Here is an 18,262-nt window from a genome sequence, read left to right as displayed (position 1 = left end):
CATGGGATCATGACCTGAGCCAAAGCCAGATGCTTAACCAACTGAGCCACCCAGGCACCCCTAATATGCCTATTTAACCAAATATATCCAACGTGGTATCATTCTAATATGTAACTGATATAAAGAATTATAAATGAGATATTTTTATTCTTATTTTGTATTAAGTCTTCAAAATTCAGTCTGTATGTCACTCTTGTAGCACCTCTCAATTTAGACTAGCCATATTTCAAGTAATCAATAGCTATATATGGCCAATAGCTACTCCATTGGACAGTACAATTCTAACATTTTAATACACTTCTTGGGGCAAATGTTTCCTTGAATAGTGAAATTTAGTTAAAATACCTTCCCAATCCAGTTACACCTCCACTTATGAAATATTACAGTAACTTTCTTTGTTTGGAATGACTGAGTGAAATTTCTCCCCAAAACATCTATAGAAGTATACCTATCACAAAGATCATAAACAGTCCTCAAGCAGGTGATTTGTATATGCTATTCATTGACCTACAGAGCTAATCTGCATATGTCTTTCAGAAAAGAATACTGTGATAATGTGTACAGTGACCTTGGAATAATCTATTGCCCCTGTATACCAGCTGAAAAGAAAAATTTGCTATATGGCTGGTCAAAGGTCCCAGACCCTTTGGAGATTTACCAGAAGATCCAACTAATCACCTAGATCTACATTTTTCACCAGACCCAAAGAAACCCCTACTGCATTATCAAAGTCATAGCCTTTGGACCACTGAGAACACTTACCAATCTATGGCAATCTTTGACTCTGCTTCTGAAACCCGGTAATTTTAGCAACATGATCACTGTCAAAAGACAGAGGACATCAAAATGCAACCCCAGTGTGTCTGACCTTGCCTGATGCTTAAATCTTAACACCTCTGATTAATGAATCTTGACCTATGATTTAAATCAGTCAATAGGTAAGATTTATTGAACAATTGCAGGTGACTATTTCAAGGTGAAGACAAAAATAATTTATAACACCTGGTCTATGTTCTTAAAGAATCTAATGGAACCTAGTAGAATCAGGACTTTACTCCATAGATCAAATAGGGTAGTGGAAGGTCAGAGAAGGGGTAGATCATAAAGAGACAGAGCCAACAGGGAAGGCTTCAGAAAGAAGCCTGATTTTAGAATGATCCAAAGAGAAGGAAAAGTACACTGATGGGAAATACATGAGTTGAGTAAGGGTACTGCTTATATGGTGAGAAAATTGGCCTTACCAAAGGAAGCATTTCTGGGTAGGAGGGAGGGTGGTGAAGCTGGATGGGTAAATTTGGCTGATGTAAGTAGGATCTTCAAAATTTGGCATGTTTGGGTTTGATGCAGTAGACATTGATCACAATAGAGTATTATGCAGATAGGATTTAACACGAGCAAAATGGTATTTTAAGATGATTTACACCCTCACTGACAATAAGAAAAAACTGATTAAAAGCAGGAAAAGGAATTAAGGGTGTCTTGTGATGATTGATAAAGTGTGATGACAAAAGCCTGAACATGCAATATAGTAAAAAGAATAGATAAAAGGAAGAGATGGCAAGAATTATTTAAAGATATGCTATCAGGGACTGAGAAGCCAGAGGAGAGCCTAGTCAACTGAGAGAACGGTAGTGCTTGTCAGAGAATCAGTGGTTGGAAAGCAGATTGGCTTTGTGAAGGCGGAGGACTCGGGGTCCCATTTTGACCCTATGGAGTTTAAGGCAATAGTGAAGTATTTGAGTAAGCCAGGATGATAGGTGATTGGAAATACATGTGTAAGAAGTTGGATCTGGAAATTGGGACTTGGGCAATCTTCATGTTGGATAGCTAAACTGATTTTTTCTACCCACCAGGGGGAAAAAAACAACACATAGACATCCTAGGGAATCTAATCAGTTCGAGAGACCCTCTGAGGAGCAATTCTGTCATGTGGATTTTGAAAAGAGACTTAACCAAGGTTCAGCCTAAAAATCACCCATCCCTGCCCAGGAACCTCCCACTTTTCTCCAAAGATTCAGGTTCTACACTAGTCAGAGGACTTATCCTCTGACTCATACTTATTGGCAGTGACAGTTATAAAGGATGTGAGAAGTGGAAGCTGACCCCTATGTTTCATCAAGAATCTTGGTCAGAGGAGAAGTGAGACAATAAACGTCTGGGAGAGTGGACAATTCATTGCAAAGAGAAAGGGGTCCTGCCATCTGTTGTGAATCATATGTGCCCGAGATTAACCCCTCCCTCTCCTCCGTCAGCTCCTCTGCCTAGCCTTGTCAGTTGGCTCTGGAAAGAAAAATGCTTCTTTTAAGTTGCACACAAATTTAACTTGTCTGTGATAAACCATGTGAAGAATGGTTCTGACATACTTCCTGGTTCTGAATACGGCCACGACGATGATATTCTAGAAAGAAGGTCTAACCTTCCCATACAAAGATAATGCATATGTCAAAGGAGTGAAATGGCCTTCAGGGCTAATTAAGCACTACTAAAATCCAAGAGCTAGAGGACAGACTTGGGAGCATAGGACAAGTAATAAAAAGAAATCCAAGTAACGAGCAAAGAGTGTGGGTAGTTGTCTAACAGGACATGCAGGTGGGCAGAGCGTGATGCTTTGTGAACCTGACAGCAAGATATGTGATACATCAAACGAGCAATGTCTGGGAGGTCTAACAGAGGGTAATGGGGGCTCTGGCTTAAGCGCTGGGATTCAGGCATAGCGCTTTGCATATGGAGGAATTCAAAGGAAAGACAACACCCACATGATAGGGCATGGAGAGGAGGGTAGGAATGGGGGAACAAGACAACAAGATCACTTCCCAAAACTGGGGAACAGGCAGGGGTTTGGTCTCCAGCCAACAAATCCAGTGACTCATGGAAACGAGTCTGAAGGGGCACAGTTGCTTTGGCTAATGGATTAATTTATTGATCAAGATGAGGTGTCCAAAAGAATAAGATAAAGAAAGCAGTCTTCTAACATTTTATTAACCATCCAGCCCCCTTCCATTAATCCTTTTCTTTAAATAAAAAATCATATCTGTTTAGTTCTACCCCTCTTACTTTCGACTACGTTTTCAAAAAGCCGTTCCTCTGATGAAATGATTCCAGAGAGTCACCTGCAGAGGAAGACAGGTTTTTGGCTCAGTACCAGACTGAACGTCTACATTAGAAGGCAGCAAACCACTTTCATTTTTCTCCGCCATTTAAACGCAGATTTTTGTTTCTCCTACAGAAAGTTCTGTAGTATCGGGGCAGTGCTAGCTCCCATGCAGATGACATAAAAACTATTAATAGATTATGTATATAATAAGGCTGAAGTAGAAAACAGAAGTGCTCCAAAAAGAGAAGTATAAAATGAAAGGGGGAGACAAAGGCAAAATACTCTGTCTTCCAAGTTAGATGACCACTGTCTTCATGAAAGGACATACTTCAAAAGCCATATAAAATTTTGATGGTGCTCATAACTACCTGTATTGGGATTTTTTTGGCTTATTTTATCCTGCCAATTAATGAAAGAAGAAAGAATATATTAAATTAAACTAAATTTTTAAAATTCTGTCTTTGCTCAGAACCAGCTCCTCCAAAATCACTCTTTGCGGTGAATAAAACCCAGACTTCTGTGACTTTGCTGTGGGTAGAAGAGGGAGTAGCTGACTTCTTTGAAGTCTTCTGTCAACAAGTTGGCTCTAGTCAAGAAACCAAACTCCAGGTACTGTACGCTTGAACTTTTCGCTTCTGAGTTGATTGTGATTAAGGCTAATTATCTGAGCAAAGTAAAGTCCTTTATTTGTTTAAACTGTGGAAAATCAAAACTGTTTGTTTAGGCTTTTTGCTTCAGTGATAGAAATTAACAGTGTGTGCTTAGAATATGCCTAAAATGCAAGAGCCATTTTGCCAAATGGCAAAGTTTATTTTCCTTTTTGCATTAGCTTTTGTCCTTAGTCCTTAGTTACCCTGGGTCATACTGAGAACTTAGAAAGGTTCATTTTTCCTATTGCCATTAAATCGATCAAAGGGATAGATGCTGCCATATAAAATATAACTTAACAAATATGAACTGATTGCCAGTTATGTGAAAAGCACTATACATGATACAAATGGTAGAATCAATACTGGCCTTTAAAATTTTTTCCTATAGTTATGGATATTGCATCAGTCTAGAAATAATTAAAGTAAAACTTAAGCACCATAGACATCCATTCTACTAAGAGAATTTAAAGAAGGGATCATTTCTAGTCAGTAAGGAGGGCAATTTTGCTTAGGAAAATGAAGGCTTTAGAATCACAAATGGCAGGTACAAGGACTGCTGAGTTATTCACCAGGTCAGAATGAAGGGAAGGAGAGAGATGAACCGGGAGTTCCCAGGGTAACAAAGCCACAAGAAAAAAATATTGTTACAGTCAGACGTGGAGGGAAAAGGTCAAGTGTGCGAGGGATGTCACAAAATGCAGTGTATAGACTAATTCTATGAACATGAATAATTGATGCTTTTTAAATAATGCAGTTCATGAGATTGAAAAGAAGAAAGGATTTCTGGGAGTAGGAATCTTTTCATATGGAGTGTTAAGATAATTTGCTTTGATTTCTCTCCCCTTTTGATATTCTCTTCTACAGACTTATCTCTTTTTGATCTGTACTGAACAGCTAATCTCTTTTTCTCTTCTAAGAATCCTTTTTGGAAATAACTGCTTTGTCAGTAGTGGGTTTTCTTCTCTGTAGCTATAGTAATGTCTTTCCTCAAGAAAACAATGGTTATGTAGCTACTTATTACAACTGAGTCTTTCCTTAGAATCATTCTTTTATAGGACAGTAAAAGAGGCGGGATTGGGAATAAGTGCTGATGGTTGTCATCTTTTTAGGCAGGAGTGTTCTGGAACCCTGTTTTGAAAAGAATGTTATGCTGGCTCATCTTTTGATATTGTACTGTGGTACTTGTCACTGGTCCAACCATTGGCCCAACAAATTAACAATTTGTTCTACTCAAGAATAGGTTAATATTAAATGTTTTTGAGAAGTCAAAGTCACTATGCCTTTGGTGGGTGCTATTTAAAAGCTGAGAATGCAGACAAAGGGGGTAATGTCTTTAATAGAAGACCAACAACCCAAAACTAATATATCATAGAAAATAAACACAAAAGATTCTTTTTCAAAAATTTTTAATGTTTTTTTTTCTGAGAGAGAGAGACAGAGAGACAGAGGGCATGAGTCGGGGAGGGCAGAGAGAGAGACACAGAATACAAAGCAGATTCCAGGCTTCATGCTGCCAGTCAGCACAGAGTTTAATGCAGGGCTTGAACCCATGAACCGTGAGATCATGACCTGAGCCGAAGTCGGATGCTTAACTGAGCATCCCTGAGCCACCCAGGCACTCCAAAAGATTCTTAAACATTGGCAAAGATGATCAAGTTCTCTCACGGTGAAAGAAATACAAAATAAATCAACTATGAGGTACAATTTCCACTAATAAGGTTGGAAAAACTCAAAGAGTTTGCAGTTACATTGGATTGGAAGGAATGTATGGGAACAGGTGTTGTCCCTCATTGGCGGTGGCAGGATGGCTTGGAAATGTCTATAGAAGACAGTATGTCAATAGCTTTCAAAATGAAAAAAGTGCAACTTTTTGTCTCTAGCAGTTGAATGCTGGGAATGTGAATATACATACAGGTATGTACATACACACACACACACACACACACACACACACAGGTTTTGTGTATGAAGATGTATGTGTACACATGCATACACACATACATATATTGAGTTTGTACATATATGTTTGGTCCCATAATTTAAAATTATGTTCACAACTTAAACATTCCTCAGTAGGGGACTGGTTAAATAAATTATGTCTCTTTCTATGAATTTCTCCAAAGCCCTTGCAAGGAATAAAACAGCTTTATCTGTGCTGATGTGGGAAAAGCCCGAAAATATGCTGATAATTAAGGTGAAAAGTAAGCAGCATGATGTGTGAACTACATTATCACTTTTGTTTAGCCGTATCTTCTGTTTTTACCTCCATAAAATACAGATGGGAAAGGGGGAAAATGCCTGACGACAACGGTTCCTTCCGTGGAAGAGAGCTGAGTAGATAAGTAGGGAAAAAAGGAAGCTTATTTTTCATTGCTATCCTTTCACAGCTTTCAAATTGTTTACTGTTTATGTATTACCCACCCGGCTCTGAAAACTAGTTTAACACACAGAACAGGTGGAGATAATGTAACATTAATCTTATGCTCTGCATCTCCAGGAACCGATTTCTGTTTCCTCTCACGTTGTGACCATCTCCAGCCTCCTTCCTGCCACTGCCTACAACTGTAGCGTCACCAGCTTCAGCCACGACAGCCCCAGTGTCCCCACATTCATAGCTGTCTCAACAATGGGTAATTCCTGGCATTTGTGGGGTCTGGTGTCTTGGAAGTTTTATCTTTTTGGTTTTTATTCATTTTTTTTAAGTTTATTTATTTTGAGAGAGGGAGAGAGAGAGAGAGAGTGCACAAGCAGAGGAGGAGCAGGAAGGAGGAGAGACAGACAGAATCCCAAGCAGGGCTCAAACTCACAAACTGTGCGATCATGACCTGAGCTGAGATCGCGTTTGACACTTAACAGACTGCGCCACCCAGGTACCCCCAGAGGGTTTATCTTTTTAGGTTTTCCTTACATTTTCTTTTCAAACATCTGGACTCTATACTTTCATAGAACCATGCTCTACTAAAGCGCTCCAGGCTGCGGGGACAGGGAGTCCTCACCTGCTCTGTGATTTAGGGAAGGATATTTACTATCTCAGAGCCGCTGTTTTTTCATCTGTGAAATGAATCATAATATGTACCTTGCTGAGCTGTTTTAAAGCCTAGAAATGAAATAACGTAAAGCCCTGCCACATTGTGTGAGTGACAGCTGCGGCCATCAGCTCTCCGTCCTCAGCCTCCTGTCCAGCAGTGGCCACAGTGTCCTGATCGACTAGGGCTCATCTGTTGTCGCCTTGGCCCTTAGCCGTCACTGACCATGCAATGACAACGCTGAATTACTGGGGCAAAGCAGGAAAGCGTCCAATGAAGCCAAACTATAAGTAGGGAAATTAGAAATTAACGAAAGGTCTAGAATAATGGTGTTTCCTTTTTCCTCTTCTGAGTTATATTACATGTGTCGCTGCCCTGTTTGTTGGAGTCTGACTTTGCAACCTGAGACCCTCTATGAAGCCTCCTGTAATACAGCCTGTCACTGTCACACGATCCCTTTACTGGGTTCGTTTTCATTTCTGTAACATTCATTGTGTAGTCAGCCCCTCTATTCAATAATAACTAGCGTAGCCTTTTGTTTGTTTTCTGTTTTTTAATCCTTATTTTTCCAGAAAAGAGGACAAAAGTGGATCCAAAAAGCATATTAATGGTCTGTCACTTTCATAACCTTTTCTGCCATTCCGTGTCCCTTCATGCTTACCGTTCCCTGTCATTGCTACAGCAACCCCATGAAACAGGTGATACTATTAAGCTTATTTACAAGTGGGGAAAATGAGGCCCAGAGAAACAGATAAAATAGCTTTTCCAAATGGCAGTTAGTAGTCAAATGAACCTGAAAAAGGTCTCTGGATCATGAGTCCAATGTTCTTTCTGTTCAACTACTCTGCCCGTGAGCAGGAATCAAGCTGGCCCACAAGGTAAGTGGCACAGACACAAAGGTTTAGGGATTGAATGTGGTGGCCAGTTGTGTGATTTTATGATCGATGTGGAGGATGGTATCAGTCTTTCCTCTTCGGTCCACTGTAAGGAATTTCATAAAAACATGTGACATACATGTCCCCATTTTTAATGTCTGGCCTTCCAGGTAGTGTGATGAACTAGGCCGCGCACAAGGGCCAAAGCAGCCCTTATACAAAGTGTATGCAAGAGACACAGCCCTTGTTCTTAAGGGCCCCACACCTCATTAATAGGTTTAATCTCTGGAGCTGTGCAGATGGAAAACGTCTCAACATATGGCTACAGAGCACCAGAACGCCTGCTTCTAGGGATGAGTTAAGTGCCGCAGCAGATGGTGGCTTGCTAATGCCTTTTTCATATACGTTATTAGTTGCGAGCGCAATATACAGTTGTGCCTTCTGACTTTAAAGTCATAGGCGTCACGTGAAAACCTGCCACTCTCCGAGTGTCTGAAAATGGTCAGCAGTACCAACACGTGATGATGACTTCTAGAGTTTTTTATTTTCCAGTGAATTTAAACTGTGGTACAGACATTATTCAGAGTTTATAATTCCCCTTTATAAGAACGTTCTGACTGGAAGCTTTGGAGATGGACTCGATTCCTCTAGGTACCTGAACACCAATTATCAATCTACTTTGCTAGATTATATTTGACCAGGAGGAGGTCATTGTCAGCTTGGAGAAACACCACTGTTGCTCTTATTTTCATCATCTTAAGTTCCATGGTGTTAAAAATCAATGGGAAATGATGAGTGGTTCTGTTAGTTCTGTGGAATGGAAGTTGTAATGAAAATGTATGGCTTTTCTCTTTAGTGACGGAGATGAACCCCAACGTGGTGGTCATCTCAGTGCTGGCCATCCTCAGCACACTGCTAATTGGACTGCTGCTCGTGACCCTTATCATTCTTAGGAAAAAGCATCTGCAGATGGCAAGGTAAGTTAAGTTTGGTTAGCCTTTCACCCACGACCTTTAAAATAGCTTAACTTATCAGACATGTATGCTTTTGCAGACATAAACTGTATTAGTCGTAAGTTTCATTTCAGTTTTCAGTGTCTATTTTGTGTCTTTTCTAGGTAGAGTTTTAAATACTTTTATAAAACATTATGATGGAGGTGCCTGGGTGGCTTAGTCAGCTGACTCTTGATTTCAGCTCAGGTCATGATCTCACAGTTCATGGGTCCGGCTCTGCACCAACACTGCAGAGTCTGCTTGGGATTCTCTTGCTCTCCCTGTCTCTCTCTGTCCCTCCCCTGCTCACACTCTCTTTCAAAATAAATAAATAGACATTAAAAATAATAATAATACTAAAAAGAAAACATCACAGTGGAAATGGCAAAGCAAAGGATTGTTCACACAAATCCAGATCTCTTACTATCAATCTTGTAATTTTAAAAGACCCAGACAAAGGGATCTATTCATGACATTTGGGTGCTTTCAAACATATTTTGGAGTCAATAAAGACCTATGGCTCCTGGGTATGACTAACGAAAGTAGTTAATATATGGAGAGACCACAAGAAAGAAAAACATCTTCATCAGTTCTGCCAAAACTGTCTTATCAGAACACATTTGTAGAGTCTGTGATTAGGTCCATTCGACGCCCCCTATCAGTTTTGTTCCTACCACTCAGACTTGCAGGCAGTTTTCATTTTTCTTGGAGCCAAAAAAGACTTTTGATTTATGACTCTGATGACTCCCTATTCCTTTGACTCCTGATGCGTTTCTTGTCAGAGCCATTCTCAAGTACTTTCGATGGTCCCGTATATTATCAGAACAATCCATCAGTTCTCTTAAAAACCATTGCTTGGCTGAGTACTACAGGGTTTGGGAAATTTGATTCAAATTCATATGGACCCAGTGGTAGCCTGATGATCCGTCCATCAACATCCTTCTTCTTTCTCAGAATTCTATCATTCGCCTATTCATAACTAAATGTATCCACCCAAGAATGATTTAATAGGTAGCTGCTTTGGGACAATTAAATAAAAATCAGACATCTAAGCTGTCCAGTAAGCACTTAGAACATAGCTGGAAATATGTACATAAATATATTTGGGGCACCTGGGTGGCTCAGTCAGTGAAGCCTGTGACGCCTGCTCAGGTCATGATGTCAGGGTTCATAAATTTGAGTCCTGCATCGGGCTCTGTGCTGACAGCTCAGAGCCTGGAGCCTGCTTCAGATTCTGTGTCTCCCTCCTCTCTCTGCCCCTCCCCTACTCACGCTTTGTCTCTCTCTCTCAAAAATAAAATAAACATTGAAAATAATTTTAAGGAAATAAATTAATAAATATATTTAAAGGTATAAACTGACCTGCCACAGAAAAGAGATAAAAATGGGTTTCTATTAACGTAGAGAAGAGAGATTAATCTGAATATATAAATCAAATGTTTTTAATGTTGTCATTTAAACAAATCTTAGAAGGACAGGAAGGAATGTGGTACCACATTATGACTAGAGTAGAGAGCTCTGAAATTATACTCCTTGGGATCAAATCCTAATTTACAATCTATGTGACCTTGTGCAGTTCACTGAAATTTCGTTCATTCATTTAACAAATATTCATAGACACCTGCTATGTGTCAGACTCTCCAGATGCTTGGGAAAGCAGATGAGAATTTCTGCCTTTGTGGAGCTCATATCTTAGTGGAGGAGATAGACAATAAATAATATCAATAGAAGTAAAAATATTGCATGGTATATGAGCAGACAAGAGAAAAATAATAAAGCAGAATAAGGGAAATTAACAGTACAGGCATGAGGAGTATACGGAGAGGAACCCTAGGTGGTGGATAAGTCTCACTGAAAGGACATTTGAGAAAAAATTTGAAGGCTATGAGGGAGTTAGCCATGTGTTTTCTAGGAGAAGAGTAGCGGGAATGGCCAGTGCAAAGGCCCTGAAGCAGGAACATGTTCTATAGTAACAGGAGGGTTAGTGCAGCTGAAGCAGAAAAAATAAAGGAAGGTTTAGCAGGAGACGATGTCAGATCACACAGAGCTTTGTAAGCCATTGTGAGACTTCTGCTTTTATCCTGAGTAAAGGACAGACTTAGGCTTTGATTCTGAGTTCAAGGCTTGGGGCCTGAAACAATCTAGAAAACAATCTATATTGAGGCAAAACAGGCATATTAACTGAGGGATCTATTCCAGTAATCCAGGCAAGAGATGGTAATAGTTTAGTCCACAGTAGCAGCAATAAAGGTAGGGAGAAATGATCAGATTCTGGATATATTTTGAAAATAGACGCATTAGCTAAGGTAATTGACTAACAAATTGCACGTGAAATGGAAATGAAGAAGGGTCAAAGTTGACTCCGAGATTTTTGGTCCTGGTAACTGGAAAGGATGGAGTCACCATCAAATGAAATAGGATTTGAGATGAGAATTTCGGAGTTGGGAATGTCAGGACTTTGGCTTTGGAAATATTAAGTCTGAGACGATTGCATGTGCAGGTGCAGAGTGGGAGTTGAACATAAAGGTCTGGTGTTCAGGAGCGAGGTTTGGATTGAGGATATAAATTTGGGAGTTGCTAGCATATATGCAGTACTAAAGCTGGATGAAATTCTTTACTGGAGGGAGTGCATGTAAGTTAGAAAAGAGGGCCCTGGATTAAGCACTGGAACAATCTAATATGAAGATTTGCAGGGAAGAAAAAAAAAAAGATAGGAGCAAAGGAGACTGGCAAGAGGCATCCAAGTGGATGTGCAAGGAGAGCTAAGAGACTACGTGGCCAGCAAGCAAGGAACAGAATATATATCAAGAAAATATGGGGGCGCTGGGTGGCTCAGTCGGTTATGCGTCCGGCTTCAGCTCAGGCCATGATCTCACGGTTTGTGGGTTTGAGCCCCATGTCAGGTTCTGTACTGACAGCTCAGAGCCTGGAGCCTGCTTCGGATTCTGTGTCTCCCTCTCTCTCTGACCCTCCCCTGATTGTGCTGTTTCTCTCTGTCTCTCAAAAATAAATAAAAAACATTTTAAAAAATTTAAAAAAAAAGAAAATATGGTAATAGTATCTTCCTGAGTGGATGGTCAGGAGTGATAATGCAGTACTTGGAAGCTTGCAACAAATGTTAGTTTGGAATAGTAACAGTGGTGGGGTGGTAGTAGGTTTAGTAAAGGAAGCAGTGATATTTATGAGAATATTATTACAGGAGCAGTTTCTGCGGTGTGCACAGCAAGATATTTAGGAGAAGTAGTTCTACTTCAGCCGCCGGTCAGTAGAGCAGAGATGTTTAATGTTGTTTGCGCTGTGACCTTTTCTGGTAGTCTGATTAAGCCTGTGGATGTCTTCGAAGAATAATGCTTTCTTTTTAAGTGCATAAAATAAAATACAAATGATTCAAAAGAAATTAATTATATTAAAATTTGGTCATCAGAGTATTTTTTTTAATGCTTTACATGCTTCTTTATTAATATATTAGATAATATTTAGTAGGATGTCGAATAACTCTCCTAATTTCATCAGAGCGATGAATATGAACAATATTTCAGTATCTGCAGCAGGTTCATTATAGAAAAATATCTGCAGTTTCTCTGGTTAGTAATCTCATTTCATCAGTACTGATGATATTACTGTGGCTTCTTGACTACTTTAATAATTAATGGAGTTGCTAAATTTCAGTTAGAAATTTAGAGGTTGTGAGGGGCGCCTGGGTGACTCAGTCAGTTACGCATCCAGCTTCGGCTCAGGCCATGATCTCATGGTTTGGGGTTTGAGCCCCGCATTGGGCTCTGTGCTGACAGCTAGCTCAGAGCCTGGAGCCTGCTTCAGATTCTGTGTCTCCCTCTCTCTCTGACCCTCGGCTGTACATACTGTCTCTTTCTGACTCTCAAAAATAAATTAAAAACAGAAAAACAAAAAAAAGAAATTTAGAGGTTGTGAAATTAAAGATGTACTTTCCCCCACTATTTTCTAGAGCCCTAAATTCTATCCTTAAACCTCAGAGTAAGAACCTTTGAATTTCAGGGTAAAATAAATCCTACATATAGGAAATTGACATAGGAACAGTAATTGATGGTGTGTAATTTCTAGCACAACATGATATAGCAATAGATAGTGTACTTTTCAAAGAAGAAAAATGTTCCAGACACCTGGGTGGCTCAGTTGGTTAAGTGTCTGACTCTTGGTTTTGCCTCAGGTCATGATCTCATGGTTTGTGAGTTCAAGCCTCTCATCCGGCTCTGCGCTGACAGCTCGGAGCCTGCTTGGGATCCTCTCTTTCCCTCTCACTCTGCCCCTCCCCTGCTTGCTCTTTCTCTCTCCCTCTCTCTGTGTCTCAAAATAAATAAATAAACTTTCGAAGAAAAATATTTTTAGAACACTAATAAGAACAGGCACATAACTTAAGTGATTAACACATGTGCCAGTAATGTCAAAATCTCTTCTTCAATTCTGAATAAGTCCATTAATTTCATACAGGGGGAAGAAGGAGATGCATGAGCTGTGTTGTCTATCCATTGACATTAGGCAAAGCTGGAGAAGGCATGAGAATATGTTTACTTTTTACCTCCACTTTTGGCAAAAAAAATTTTAACAACATTTTCTATGACAGGTTAATAAGCAAACTTCTGGATAAGAGGCACTGCATAAGCCAGTCTGTCTCAACATGTATCACTTTTTTATACTCTCATCTCAACTGCTAAATCGCACGGGCATCCCAACATGAGGGGAAATTTTTGGAGGAAAAAAAAATCCAACTTCACCCACCATCATTTTAGAGAGGAGATTTAAATGCTATAAAAACAAAACCCCACAAAGAATATGTGCTAAAAATAGAAAACCCTCAGTCTAAGAGGCTGTGTAAAAACTATTATACGCCAAATAGTTCAAAGTTTTATGGATTGGGGCGCCTGGCTGGCTCAGTCAATTAAGTGTCTGGCTCTTGATTTTGGCTCAGGTCATGACGCCACAGTTCATGAGATCAAGTCCCACATCAGGCTCCATGCTGACAGCACAAAGCCTGCTTGGGATTTTCTCGCTCTCCCTCTCTCTGTGCCCTCCCCTGCTCATGCTCACTCTCTTTCTAAATAAATATGTAAACACCTAAAAAAAATTATGTTAGGCTCATGAGTGCCTTTTGGAAAGGATTGAAAACCAAATCCTGTTGGCCTCAAATAACTTGATTGGGGCATGTACAACTTTATGAAAAATTCTTTTATCTTTCTATTTTCGCACTGCCTGAGAAAGAGGAGTACATGCAACTTATTGTATCTGTTTTTTAAGGGTTTTTTTTCTTTTTGGAGAGAGAGAGTGCGCGCATGCATGGCGGGGTGTACAGAGAGAGAGAGGGAGAGCGAGAATCCCAAGCAGAGTCCATGCTGTCAGCGTGCAGCCCAACGTGGGGCTCATCACGTGAACTGAACAGTGAGAGCATGACCTGAGCCAAAATCAAGAGTCAGACGCTTAACCGAATGAGCTGCCCAGGCTCCCCCACCCCCCTTTTTAATTTAAAGCTGTGATGATAAACAAGTAAAGGCTCTCTTTTATATCAAGGTAAAAGAGTGCTGTGTCAAGCAGTAAACTAATTTTGTGGTTCCTTTCAAACAGGGAATGTGGAGCGGGGACTTTTGTCAATTTTGCCTCTTTGGAGCGGGATGGAAAGCTTCCATACAACTGGTGAGCACCATTCTGGAACAAGCCTCTAGAAAGCTTATCTACGCTGCGTGTGCCCTCAACTTTAGTTTACTGTATTTTAGCAATCAATGGTTTTGTCTGATTATCCTTTCACAATTTTGGTGATGGTGGACTTCAAAGGCTAGATTTTCTTCACCAAATACATTAAGTTCATATAAGTTTACAACGGTAACAAGGTAGAGAAAATGGCTTAGTCTGTTCCGTATTTACTGTATGAATCAAAGGGCTAATGCGGTCATGAATGTGGCCCATAACTGTGCCGAGGAAGGGTGTAAGTGCAAGAGCCACATTGAACAGGTGGGTCGCCGAAGGCACAGGACCGACCCCACAGAGGCCACATGGGACAGCGTCACTACCTGCAACTGACGCTTCGGTGCCTGGGAATGTGCGCCACCCTTCTGTTCAGAAGTCAAGTAGACGTGACAGCCCAGGACTCTCAACTCTTACTTACACTTACAGGCAAATAAATCTCAAGGACAAGTAAAGTCCCACAGGAAAACATGGCCTCGTTTTTCCTCTGTGCTGGAGCATTAAGGGCCTGGAGGGAGGAGTATTTTGAGAATTAAGAAAGCATTGCCAGGAGGTTAAACTGCTTCACATTATACTTTAACAATGATACATGAGAATTAACGATCCTCTATGCTGCAACGGATGCCCAACAAAATTGCTAATGAAGTAACTATTTAATACGAAGCCAGCACTGCTTACAGGATCTAGCTTGTTTCTTTTGCAAGCAACCATGCAAAGCGCATTTATTGAAATGTATGCATTTCGTGTTAATCCTCGGTAAGGGATCTTCTGGGGGTTTTTTTTTTTTCTTGTTTTCCTAATCCCCCAAAGGTGAGACTAGAAACTTCCCGGAATCAATGAGACAAGGAGGGATTTAATTGAAATATAAATTTTGCTTCCTTGAGTGGGCATCTAGCGGTTGAAAGTCTGGTTGAAACAGGATTCTTTTTAACCAGACAATCTGTCCTGCTACCTTTAAGTTTTAGCCTGAATGGATTTTTGCTTTTGTAGTTTAATACTACAACTAGTCTAACTAGGAAGAAAGAGAACCCATAACCCCTCGATGGTGAAAAGTTAGTAAACATTTCTAGGTTTGTTTGAATATATTAATGCTCTTGCCAAGAGTAAGAAACTAATTCACTGCTACTTGTTTCTGGTCTGGCTCGTCCTTTAAAGAGGCTCAGTCACAAAGCAGTAACGAACAGCCCATCTAGGAATTGATCCAATTATACTTGTGACCCAGGACACCTATGTATTGACTAACTACACAATCACTCACTGGATAGAACATGGGGGACCAGTTACAGGAGAGCTGAGGCAAAAGGGAATTCACTTCAGGACCTTTCTAGAAAAATCTAGAAAATTCTCCACCTGCTCTTGACAAAGGTAGCCGGCCAGCACCAGCGTTTCCTGGCTGACAGACAGCTCTCTCAGTGGGAATTTGTAGTAACTAAAGTGACAAGATGACACCATTTCCCCCCACTAATTAGAATAGTTCTAGATGCATCCATAGGGCAGTTTAAAATCTGCATTAATAAGTGTTCTATTTTGCAAGTGGTTTGAATACCTGAAGTTGGATTCAAACCATGCTTTTTAAATCAGCAGTCTGGATTAGAAGTTAAGTAAAACGAAATAATTTTGCTCCCGCTCAGCTGAGTATCGATCAGATTATAGACTAGGCAATTTGCTGAGCTCCTTATCTTGAATGAATGATACCTGAGTGTCATACTGTAGCTCTGTTTCAAGGGTTATTTGTCAGAAATGAGGTATTAATTTAAACTAAAAATAATATAGAAAGTCATGCCTAAGGGTGCAGCTTGGAGCCTTTGCCAAAATCAGTATGTGCACAAATTGACCGTTTCTATTTCCTCCCAGAAGTTGCTGTTAACTATCAAATGACATTATAATGGTTCCTAAAATAGGTTTAAGCATTGCAAGGGTAATAATACCCAAGAATAAGACTGGAGCTAACTAATGAGGCATTGAAGAGTCTCATTTAACTGAATGTAAATGTAATCACCTAATAACAGACTAATTGACACAACAGAAGTTGGAAGAAATATATCTGATTACAGTGTGGATGTGTGCGAATAAAACTGATTCGGGCAATATGATAGCACATAAGCCCTCACATTTAAATTTCACAGAATGGAATAATATTTAATCATAATTAAGATGCTTGTCATTATAATTGATCTTCGTAGGTAATTTACTGATATCTGTTCACAGTTTATGTTACTAACTCTTGCCACTTTTTCATCTTTACATCTGTTATCTATTAATGCTCACAGGCGTAGGAGTATATTTGCTTTCTTAACCCTGCTACCCTCATGTCTTTGGACTGATTATCTTTTGGCATTTTATATTAATCCTTGGTAAGTGATTTTTTTTTACTGTTTATCTAACACAAAGTCTATACAGTTAGCTCTCCAGAAGTGAAACAAAAAAGGAAAAATTCTTTTTAATTATTTTATGTGTTTGGCAGCATCGGAAATTATGACTCATGTCTTGAGATGGATTAAAGTAGTTCATGGTACCAAGATGGCCTATCCCAAATGGTTTCCCAATTAAAATTTTTTTTCTTGGGATGCTCTTGGCAAGCTTTTCTTCCATTTATTACTAGTCATTTGTTTCTTCATTCAGTCAATGCACTGGCTTCTCATCTTAGTAAATGATGCTTCCCACTGTCCTTGCCATCTCCATCCATTTGAGGACTCTGTTTCCAACAAGGAAGAAATGCTTTAAGGTAGAGAAGCCGAGAATACGGTCCTCCGTGTTTGGGGTCTCGATGTTTTCATAGTTAATGCTCACTCAGTGAATATTGAACAACTGACTATATGCAAGCCTCTTTGTATAATTATCTGATTTAAGTGTTCCCACAACTCTGCAGAGAGTATTATCAGCCCCATCTTCGAAACATGCCAAAGAATCTGTGAAGGAGACTATCTTAACATCATACAACTATCTAAAGAATCCAGGTTTTTCTGAAATCTATTCTTTCCTCTGTAAAAATCAGCTTCTTTTAAATTCTTATTTTCTTAACCTAAATCATTGTAATAATCAACTCTCAAAGAGTATTTTTCCATTTTTATAAATATAATAATAATAGTAATAATAATTTTGAAACCTGAGACTAGTATCTAGAAGGATCTATTTCTTTTCCTGAGCCACAGGAAAAAGGTAGTGGATTCCTGACCCAAACCAAAAATTGTTTTGAAGTATCCATGGTGTTTAGGTGCTAAATTATGTACAGGCAGATCCAGATATATGGACAACTTCAGAAGGACTCAGAAAAAAGCAATAAAAATAGTTCATGAACTGGAAAAATGGTGCATGGGTGGAGGGAATAGGGAAAGAGTGGAAAGATGAAAAGCAATCTGTACTGTTATTTATTCAAAAAGACAATTGATTAAATGTTCTTCAGTTTCTCCAAGGACAGAATAAATACAGCTGGCAAAGTTAGAACTCTGAGTTACAATGGAAGCAATACAAAAAAGGACTTTCTCACAATAGAGATTGTTTATACCAGAATTTTTATTTTTCTTTTTTTAAAGAGAGACTTGAGGAAAGCTGTTGAAATACACTAGACACTGATGTGTCATGTGAGGAAATCAGAGGAATGCCCCAGATGATGAGGACAGTTCACTGTTATTGTAACTTGGTTGTCTTATTTTAATTTTACTTTTTAAGAGACAGAGAAAACGTGCATGCGTGTGTGTTCATACACGCAAGCAGGGGAGGGGCAGAGGAAGAGAGAGAGAATCTTCAGCAGGCTTCTCACCCAGTGTGGAGTCCAATTCGGGGCTCGATCTCACAGCTGTGAGATCATGACCTGAGCCAAAATCAAGAGTTGGACATTTAACCAACTGAGCCATCCAGGGGCCCCTCTAAGTTGGCTTTAATAACAATTTTAGTTATACTCAACACAACATTT

At 39.6% G+C, this 18,262-nt stretch overlaps 1 protein-coding gene across 2 annotated transcripts in view; it reads left to right on the top strand.

Annotated features, from left to right (window-relative positions):
* The window catches only part of PTPRO (protein tyrosine phosphatase receptor type O), a 239,483-nt gene that overhangs the window by 184,786 nt on the left and 36,435 nt on the right, over positions 1–18,262 (top strand). Inside the window, exons 13-17 of one of the 2 annotated variants that reach the window (XM_029953982.1) lie at positions 3,564–3,703; positions 6,242–6,374; positions 8,502–8,622; positions 14,233–14,301; positions 16,620–16,703. In XM_029953982.1, coding sequence (XP_029809842.1) covers positions 3,564–3,703; positions 6,242–6,374; positions 8,502–8,622; positions 14,233–14,301; positions 16,620–16,703 — 547 coding nt within the window. The remainder of the gene's footprint in view (positions 1–3,563; positions 3,704–6,241; positions 6,375–8,501; positions 8,623–14,232; positions 14,302–16,619; positions 16,704–18,262) is intronic. The other variant, XM_029953983.1, reaches the window with a different exon arrangement.

This window comes from Suricata suricatta, chromosome 10, assembly GCF_006229205.1.
Source record: "Suricata suricatta isolate VVHF042 chromosome 10, meerkat_22Aug2017_6uvM2_HiC, whole genome shotgun sequence".
Taxonomy (NCBI): Eukaryota; Metazoa; Chordata; class Mammalia; order Carnivora; family Herpestidae; genus Suricata; species Suricata suricatta.
Note: the sequence above shows the minus strand (reverse complement) of the source record. Positions and strands in the feature narration are given on the sequence as shown.